General features: G+C 42.3%; 1 protein-coding gene across 1 annotated transcript in view; it reads left to right on the top strand.

The window, feature by feature from the left end:
- Window positions 1-3,453, top strand: part of ING2 (inhibitor of growth family member 2) — a 10,513-nt gene extending 7,060 nt beyond the window's left edge. Inside the window, exons 2-3 of the mRNA XM_026033643.1 lie at window positions 576-678; window positions 2,264-3,453. Coding sequence (XP_025889428.1) covers window positions 576-678; window positions 2,264-2,931 — 771 coding nt within the window. The 3' untranslated portion in view covers window positions 2,932-3,453. The remainder of the gene's footprint in view (window positions 1-575; window positions 679-2,263) is intronic.
- The last annotated feature ends 6,620 nt before the right edge of the window (window positions 3,454-10,073 follow it).

The raw sequence follows: 10,073 nt of genomic DNA, 5'->3' as shown, positions 1-10,073 counted from the left end.
CCGCGCTCCACGGCGATTACGTTCGCTGAGGCTTCCAGTCGCCGCCCCGCGGTCGGTTACCTGGGCTGAGAGCGGGTGGGGGTGCGGCCCCTCGGTGTGAGGGCTGGGGGTTACCACACGCGGCCTCCCCCGCTCCCCGGGAGCTTTTGCAGCCCTGAAACTGGGCCAGAGTGGAGGCTGTGGAGTTTTACCTACAAACCCAGTTTGGTTTCACCTGCTGTGTTTGTCCAGGAAAAAAAAAAAATCAAAAAAGGCCCAATAATGTGACAAAAGTACTTCAGGCTGAGTCTGAATATCTTCTAAAGATGGTGCTAATGTAATTGTACCTAGTTTAAAAGGCAGTGGTAGTTCACGTGGGAGGGCCAGACTCGTGGCTGGACTGGGCAAGCTGAAATCCCTTTAGCCTTTAAAAGCTCCAGCACAACCTAATCAGGTTGCCCCTACCACACACTGGGGCCGGGCTCCCCTCTTAGGAGGGGTCCCGGGACAACCCCGCAGGGGTGCGGATCCTGTCCCTCGTCCTGGGGACTGTCAGGGAGTTATCTGGCAAGTCTGTGTTTCTATCCTTCCAAAAGTTCCTGCTTTTCTGTGCTCCGGAGAAATTCAGCGACCRTTTGGACATAGGGAAGGGAGGTTGTCTCTTCCGTGAGCCATTTAAAGCGTTTGGCATGTCGCCTGGTAAATATCAAGGGATACATGCAGGGAATAATGAATTAAAAAAAAAAAAAAGGTGGGGGGGCAAAAGGGAGGAAAAAAGGCGYCTCAGTAGCATGAGGTCAGTTCTGTTCCCTGTAACAGCAGTTCTGTCCCGGGGTGCTTTGTGGCAGGTCTGTCCATAGGCAGCAAACCTGTGTGACTGCACYGACACTGCTTTCCCTCCCTCCTGGAAGGAGCCTGGGTGGCAGCTAGCGTGGCTGCAGCCGTCTGTACTCTGGTTGTGCCTTTCTAGTGGAGCAGCCTACAGAATACCTTAGTCAGCACTTGTCGGGAGGACAGAGGGAGATTCCCTTCCCTGGCAGGGCAGCAGGCGAGAGCGGCCGCTGGAGGCGCGGGAAGCGGCACCGTGTTTGCAGTGACAGCCGCAGCGCCAGGCTGCAGGAGAAACACACCGACTTGCTGGGCGGTCACGGTCTGATTTTTATCTTACCCCTGTGAAAGTTGGGAAGAGAACAAAATGCTCTTGGCTTTTGCTGTGTAGGTTTCAAAATTTACAGTAAAAAGTGGCTGTTTGGACTTAATGTTATTGTTTTTAAGATGTTAGCAGGAAAAAAGGAGAGAGAGGAAAAAAAAAGCAATGTTGAGATAATACCTACAGTTTCCACTTAGTGCTAGTTTGAGTCATTTCACAATTGTACAAAGCAGACAACATCCTTTAAAAATAGAAGTTAATTTGTAAAAAGCTGCTCTGTAGGGAGAGAAAGATTTTATAGTGTATCTTCTGGCTTCAGAGGCAAATATATTAGCTTGGTATTGTTCATAAATTTCCATGCATGTTCAAATAAAATCCTTAAATTGTTAGTGAAGAAGCAAATACTCCATCTGCCAAAGTGCATTAGACTTCACTGCCAGCTCTCACTTAATTTAGTTTTCTTCATGTAAGCAATTCCTTCCTTTTTTTTTTAATGTGTAGGTCTAATGTAAATTCTGAGAAACAAAGTTATAAAATCCAGCAACCCCCAAATCTTAGGGTACAAACTGAAACTGGTTTATAGCTTTAATCTCTATTTTGGTTCATTAAATATGCTTCTAAGACTTTACTAAAGATGCACTGCACTTAGTTATTTTGCATGATTTGCAAGGAGAAAATAAAGTTAAATGGAKCCACTCATTACCAGTTGCTTAAGAAGTAAGTCCTGTGATGTGCTAACCATTAGATGACCTATTCTTAAAAACTCTACCTTAGCAGAGTGCTAAAGAGTCTGAACTAAAATTACAACTTTGTCAAGTGGAGGCAGCGTGTGGAATATCCCCACTGTGGTGGGTTAAAAAACCTTTCTGGGTTTATCCTTTTCCTGTGCCTCACAGAGGCATTGGAAATGTCTCTTTCTCAGAACTTCAGAGAGTTTTCTTGTAACAGATTGTGAACTTAAATATTGGTTTGATGATAATATGCAACTTGCATTAAATACCGGATCTAGCCCACTAGGGTATATTAAAATTTGTACCGTTTCTCATGAGTTAGAAATACATTCCTATAGTTTCTTGAGCAAGTTCTGTCTTGTGTAATTATTCCTATTGTCTTCCTTTTTTTTTTTTTTTGTAGAAGCACTAAAAGAAATAGATGATGTCTACGAAAAATACAAGTCGGAAAATGATCCTGCCCATAAGAAACGCTTGCAGCAGCATCTTCAGCGTGCATTAATCAACAGCCAAGAACTTGGAGATGAAAAAATTCAAATAGTTACTCAGATGCTAGAACTCGTAGAGAATAGAGCACGGCAAATGGAAACACACTCGCAATGTTTTCAAGATGTGTCTGAGAATGAAAAGCCCCTGGAAAAGGCAAAGATGGATTCCTGCCAACCGGAGCGATCTTCGCGCCGGCCCCGCCGGCAGCGCACAAGCGAAAGCCGCGATCTGTGCCATATAGCAAATGGCATCGACGACTGCGATGAGCCACCCAAGGAAAAAAGATCCAAATCTTCCAAGAAGAAAAAACGCTCCAAAGCCAAGCAAGAGAGGGAGATGTCACCYGTAGAATTTGCAATTGATCCCAACGAACCAACTTATTGCTTGTGTAACCAGGTGTCTTATGGCGAAATGATAGGATGTGATAATGAACAGTGTCCTATTGAGTGGTTTCACTTCTCGTGTGTTGGACTCACCTACAAACCAAAGGGGAAATGGTACTGCCCCAAGTGCAGAGGAGATAATGAGAAAACTATGGACAAATGTACTGACAAATCAAAAAAAGATAGAAGATCGAGGTAGTGAAAGCAATTCATGTTTTAAAGAGTTGCTCCTTTTATATTGAGATGTTTAATTTCCAGAGAACGCTGTTTTAGGAAATGCATAAGACTATGCAATAATTTTTAACCTATAATATTAATGGAGTATTAAAAGCTGTCATACCTTCTGTGATCTTTAACTTTCTGCACTGAATAACCAAATAGTTGAGACAGGGTGACTTCAGACCTTCACAGAAGACATTACAAGCATATGGCTCTTGGTTTCAGTTTAACCCATTAGTATTTTAAAAAGCCTTGTGAATCTTGAAATAGTGGTGATGGGAAAGATACTGAAGAACTTTTCATTTTATGGGAAATTTATTGAGTTCCTCTGAGGCGCCCTCACGTAACTGTTAAAATTCTAACAACTGAATTTGGTATTCCAGGTCTTAAGAGTTTGGGGCTTTTTGTATTAACATCACATTTTTGGAATTAGGGTTTTTGAATTCAGCCATGTATGTAAAGTCTTCCAAGCTTAAAGCAGACCTCTTCAGTGACTTTCATATGACCAGTATGTCATTTCAAGGAAGAACATACCACTAACTTATGCTTTTTATGTCAATATTAAAATCTTGTCTTGGTGACTTTATATTTCGGAGTCAGTTTCTGGGTACGATGATAATTTAGGTGTACAAGCTGTTTGAAACACTCAAGCATGCTGGTGTGGGCTTTGCTCATTAGGATACTCCCCTGATGCTGAAATGACTTCCTGGACCCTCTTCTGTTTTGCCAGGGCCTGGGTAGGTGGTAGAAGCGGTAGGGGATGGGCTGAGTGGGGTTGCTGCTGTCCTGGGATCAGATGTGGTGGGGGTCACGAGCTGCAGGGTGCTGGTGACGGGTACCCCGCTCCTCGGGCTGTTGCAGGGCTCTGCTTGTGCAGCTGTGGCTGCCGGCCAGGAAAGCCCCCGTGTGCYGTGGCCAGGTGGAACACAGCGGCGTATGGATAAGCGCCATAAAATAGTAAGCCTATTTTGGCACCTGGGATCTGATTCCTTCACAGGATCTAGCATTTGCAAGTGAGACTGTAGTTAACATATGGCAGGGGAATGTGAAGCTGGGGTTCAAGTCTCTGCTCTAAAATTTGATTTCTGTGAAGGGGAACAGCCACGCTGTGGAGAGCTGTGCCACAGTGACCAAAGAGCTGCTGCAGAAACCCAGAGTAAGGGCCCTGACCATCAGYGGGGCTGGAGAGAAGCCTTTATTTCAACACCATGCCTTACCTTCTAGGCTCTCAGCTAATTTGCATTTGCAAAGACAGGCTTCTTGAATGGGCTGGATCATTATTACTGACTTCCTATGGAGAAAGATAAGGCTGGTTGCTGGAGAAAAGTGTCTTAAAGCCTATTTTGCATATTTTACTCCTCCAACTTGCTACACTTTAATGATTCTTAGTTTCCTTCTTGGGAAGATATACTGRAATACTTGGATTGGGGACTGTAAGTATCAATATCTAAAGTGTTCTTAAAGTGGAAATACTTCCTAGTATTAGAAAGACCCATTTGAGCACTGAAGTAGTAGCAAAGTACAAGTGAACCTGTATCTGTTAACATTCATCTTTTGAATTTCTATTGGCTAAATCAAGAATATTTTTTTCAAAGCACATGAAGGGAGCTTGGAATCACACAATTGCTCATCTGGAATAACTGCTGAGGTAAGAGAAAAGTGTATTTGGTATGTTGCAGTGTTGCAGAAAGGAAATGTTAAGATGCTGAAAGTGGTGCAGATATGAAGCTCTCATGCAGAGATGCTCTGTTTCAAGCATCCTTCCAAAGTGAATATAAATTCCTAAGGCTGCCAATGAAGATACTGCTGGGGGAGCAGTATTTGCCTAATGCATGAATTCCCTCAGATACAGGAATAACTCAGCACTAGTTCATGAGCAGATCAGCAGTTGGCCTCAGATACACGTGGGTGCATTTGAAATTGTCCCTTTTCAATACTCTAAGATGTTGCTAAAATTTGTATGAGAAAAAGATCTGATGCTATCTGGTATTTAGCGCTTCTGCCACCTCTTCTTATCCAAACTCAGATTTTGCAGTTTTGCATCTATTTTCATACAAGATGAACGGTAATGCGTTGAAGACGTGCATAGGATGTTAATACAAAATAGGCATGTTAAGTAGAAAACTTCCTAATGTTGCTCCTTAAAGTTCCATTCTTAATGAAATGCGCCTCAAAAAAAAAACCCAAAATATTAAAGAATCCTGCATCAGTTGCTGTCAAAGATAGGTATTGACTACCATGAAGTAAGGCTAGTCTCTTGAAGGAAAAAAAAAAAAAAAGAAAAAAGGGCAATTGTTAAAATTGTTTTTGAAGCTGACAAAGGTTAAGATAACAATAGAATATGTAGGTAATAAACCACATTCTCGAAAATTGGTATTTCATCTGAATTCACTGTGGACACATCAAGTTTTATTTTTTTCTGTAAGCTTGGGAAAATGTGGTTTGCCTTTCAAGTTCTGGCCCTTTTGCCTTTCTATGTTGAAAAGATACAAGTTTGTCAGCAGCAAAGGGCCTTCGTAAAGATATAAATTCAAGATTTCATAAATTCATAAATTCAAGAGAAAAGAAAGGGCTTCAGTCAACAATGTTTCTTGATTGTCAACATCTAGATCATTAATCTTGACRAAAATAATGCAACTAGATTTTTTAAAGCAAAACGAACAACTTTACTATTTGCTTTGGAAGCAAAATGAGCAGTTTTAACATTTCCTGCCAATATTATAAAGCCATCTTGCTATCTCCAGCAGTTCATTTTTCTGGACTCAAATTTGACAAGCCTTGAATAGTATACAGTATTAACAGAAGATTTTTCTAGCTGGTCTGTCTAGTCCATAAGCTGTCTGAATTCAAGCTTGGTTAGTTAACAGACATGCTAGGAACCATTTCTTTAAATGTAATCTCTGAAGGTTGTTGTACATTGATTCCTGTTGATTGCTGAAAAGAATGATGCTAATAGTTAAGTATTTCAACTGGTTTTAACTGTGCTACCCTTCCAAGCATTAATTAGCCTATTCTGAGGTGATATAATTGTGATATAGCTGATGAAGCTAGTCTAGTGGTAAGTGAAAAGCCCTCCGCTTCCCTGTATTTATCTAAGGCTTATTTACCTTGGCCTTTGTACAGAAGGTGGCATTTTCTAAACGTGAAGCTTTTCATTTAAAAGCAACTAAGTTCAGCTTGAAGGCAAATAGTGCTGTTTGTCTGAATTCAGACTTTAAAACTGCCAAAGGTTGGTGTTTCTGTAACTTAAACCACTTCTGACTGCACCAGTTCTGGTTTTGAAAGCCTTCGTGTGGGTTTTGTCCTTCAGACACAGCTGGGTACAATTGCACCGTGTTCGGTCTCCCTTGCAGCGCACCCAGCGTTGAGGACCAGAACTGCAGGGACTGCCAGGTAAGCAAGAGCAGCCTCTTCTCTGCATACCTGCTTCTTGCACTAAGAGGCCATCCTCTCCAGCAGCTCTGCAAGCCTTTGACATTGGCATCTCGGGTTAAAGAAGGTAAAGCACAGGCCTCACAAAAGTCCTACTTGCTTSCAGTGCTACCATCCCAAGTTGCGTGTTTGTTTTGGTTTTGTTGTTTTGTGTCCTGTCTCTGTATCCTGAATGCAACAGAGCGATTGATAAAAGCGGTGAAGACCCTTCGGGCAACATGTCTGTCATTTCTCCACGGTGTATACCCAAGTAAATGCTGCCTTGGCAGCTCCTGCTTGCTAAAGCCTGCTTTAAACTCAAGTCACGGATGTGCAAGTCAACTGTCTCATCAGTGGTGTATGGCAAAAAATGTATTATGGGGGGAGAAGGGGTGGGGGCAGCAGTTGGCCTATTGCATAGTTTAGTACAAGAACATCTGCCCCAGTCGGGACTAGCACGCCTGGCAGCTGCTGCTCTTGGCCGGTCTCTGCCGAGGAGATGCAGGCAGCCAGCTCTGTACTGGCCTATGCAATGCAGCACCCCAAAGAACCCAACGGGATCGCGCTGGGCTGAGACTAGGACTGCAGGGTTTTCTGGAGGAGCTGAACTCACAAAAAGCCCTGGAATGGAGGTGCATGCCTCCGTGCAAGCCAGCAAAGTGGTCGATTCTGAACTCTCAAAATTCTATGTTAAAGTGTTTTTTTTATTGAGCATTATGAGCTTTTCTGAGTCATGCTTTTCTCATGCATAAGTCAATGCTTAAGTTCTTTGAATAGCCACCTTTAAATCACAGAATGTTCAAGGTTGGAAGGACCTCTAGAGATCATCTAGTCCAACCTTCCTGCTCAAGCAGGCACACCTACAGCATGTGGCACAGGGTGGCATCCAGGCGGGTTTTGAAGACCTCCAGACAAGGAGACTCCACAACCTCCCTGGGCAGCCTGTTCCACTGCTCTGTCACCCTMACAGTAAAGAAGTTGCTCCTCACCTGGAGACAGAACTTCCTGTGCTCCAGCTTATGGCCATTACCCCTCGTCCTGTCGCTGGCCACCAGTGAGAACAGCCTGTCCCCTTCCTCCCTGCATTCTCCCTTCCTGAACTTATACACATTAATCAGATCCCCTCTCAGCCTTCTCTTCTCCAGAGTTGGATCAYTAGATGTTCTAGTTTTCCTTAAGTTCTTCCTCATTGCTGCTGGATATTTCTCAGTTAGTCTCTCTCAGTGGAATCCACAGCTGCTTTTGCATCTGACCCTCACAAGGTGATAAGGGCTGTCACTCAAAGCCACAAGAATTGTTTTTTCTGTCTAGAACTACTGCTAGGGAGGAGAATTTGCTGTTATATTTGTTGGTTATAAAAATGTTACTGTGCAACTGTTCAAATCCCACAGATTTACCTCACATGGAAGAATTATTATTATTAAAACTGCTAGATGATTACAGAACTTCCAAATTTCCTAAAGCTAACCAGAAAGCCATTCTCTTTTGTGAAAATGTCTCACAAATTTTAATGAAATGAAGTTGGTTTTGAACTGTAAGTAGTTCTCCTTTTGGCAGGCCCATTTTACAGATTAGGGATTAGTGCATAGTGGGCACAAAGGCAATAAAATCCTCTCCGAAGTTTTGCTGTGACATACTTAGACATACTTAGAGTACTTGCACTGGAAAGGGTAACACTGTTAAATGAATTTGACTTCAGTGATTTGCTCTTTAAGACTAGTAGGAAGTCACAGTTTATAGTTGGGGGRAAAAAAAAGTGGGTAAATCTGGAGTTGAACTTAGTATGATTTAAAAACCTAAGGGGAAACTCCTGCCTCCTACTGAGAAGCAGAACAAACTAAAAAATTCTAGAATATTTTGGAATAACTTGCAGCAGAGAAATTAGGATGAAATCCTGTTGCAATTTAAATAAAATTCAGTTGAGCCAGGATTCTTCCCAGCATACAGATTTCCAGCTTCCTTTGACTAAAGCCTAAAAAAAGATTAAAGCTCCATGGCAACTGCTATCTCAACTCCTGACAACCGTAGTATAAATTATATCTTAGAAAAAACTAATCATGAAAGTTTTATTTAGGTCACCAAGTCAGGCTAGGAAATGGGAGGCTTAMAGTGACCGCCCCAGCCTGCCTTCTGCTCCTCTGCGTTCTGAATGAAGCAGAGGTTTTGTTGGAGGCAAACTGGATGATGCCCTGTAATTATAAGGAGTACTAATAAAGAAGTGAGTAGTTAGCTACAAATCCAACACTTTCAGGGCTTAAATTTGTGTCTTTTAAATTATTTCATACTTTGAGGGGAAGAGTAGCATTTATTTGCAATCGTTACCTTCCCAGTAACACCGCTGAGGTTCAAGGTAAAGACTGCAGCCCAAAGTGGTGCTACGGGAGGGAGCTACCACGGCAGCTGCATTATGGCGGTGGATAAACAGTTATTATTTTTATATGGTGGGGGTAGCTGGGCTGAGATGGTGCGCTGCATTCAGGAGCCCCAAGGCGCTGCCCCCTTCCCTGCTTGCTCCCTGTGCCACCKGGAGCTGCTTCCAGGCCCCTGGAGAGATGGGTTTCCTGCTGCTTGAGGTACTTGGAATTCCTAATGGGCTGTTGGCTTGAGAGGTGGAAACGAATATAAAAGGACATTAAAAGCCTCAAGTGAAGGTAATCTGTGACAAGGAAAGAAACATACCCTCCCATGGAGATTTTCTTGTATTCTGATTTCTTTAGTTGTATTGGTTTTATCCAATTATTTTTGACCATGTCCTTTCTATCTAAAAGAAACTAACTATATGATTTTCTGAGCTTGAAGAACCACTTTACTTGTTGTCAGTGGAACCCCTTACTTGATTTATTTCATAAAACTTAGGAATACTGAATAATGAGAATGGAAAGGACACAAAAACTGATTAGCTGAAAGCGTTTAGAACAGAAATATGTACTTTTGTTTACTACGATTTTTCAATGCTATGATCTAATGCTACTGTACACTGGACTGGCAATTCTACCTGCACTGTGGTGATTTGATTTAGTAGTAGAAGGTAAGAATAACTTTGAGGCCTTCCTCTCAAAGTATATTCATAGTAAATCCTGACAGTACTTCTGAGTGATTGCTTGTAAAAACGAACAATAAAAGCCCACTGTAATAAAAATATAGCCAAGGACGTCATGATTATCAAATCAGTGCTCTTCTAAAAATCGTTCAGAAGAAAGATGGCCAGATCAGGTAAGTGAATGGAATATTTGTTAATTCTTACATTTTCACGTCAGTGGAACCTGTTTGTGCAGTTTGTCATGGCCAATGTACATAAATGCATCACCTGGTGAAGCTTGGCCAAGCCAAAAGTCTTGTCCCCCTGTAAACATGCTATGCACTTCTGAAACCTGCTTGAGGATAAACTGTGTTGCTCCCCTGAAAAGCGACATTTTAAGTATCTTAGTTTTTCTTCAGAGAAATCCAGAATGTTTTGTGTCACACTTGTGGCTGTTGCCACGGAGACAGAATTGGCTTGGGCGAAGCAGGTCAGGCACAAGTCTCTTAAACGCTATATACGAGTGGGGTTTTCTTTTTTTTGATCACAATTCTCACTTGTATTTAATGACTTGTCATCTGTACTTGCTGGTATGAAGTACACTGGCAGAGAAGAAAGCACTCACAGATTTCAAAGACTTGGCTCTGTGGAGAGCACTTGAGTAGCTGAACTGCATCTTCAGTTACTGCCAA

Source organism: Nothoprocta perdicaria, unplaced genomic scaffold (genome assembly GCF_003342845.1).
Source record: "Nothoprocta perdicaria isolate Ctin4 unplaced genomic scaffold, notPer1 scaffold_13, whole genome shotgun sequence".
Lineage (NCBI taxonomy): Eukaryota > Metazoa > Chordata > Aves > Tinamiformes > Tinamidae > Nothoprocta > Nothoprocta perdicaria.
This window is presented reverse-complemented; position numbering and strand designations above follow the sequence as displayed.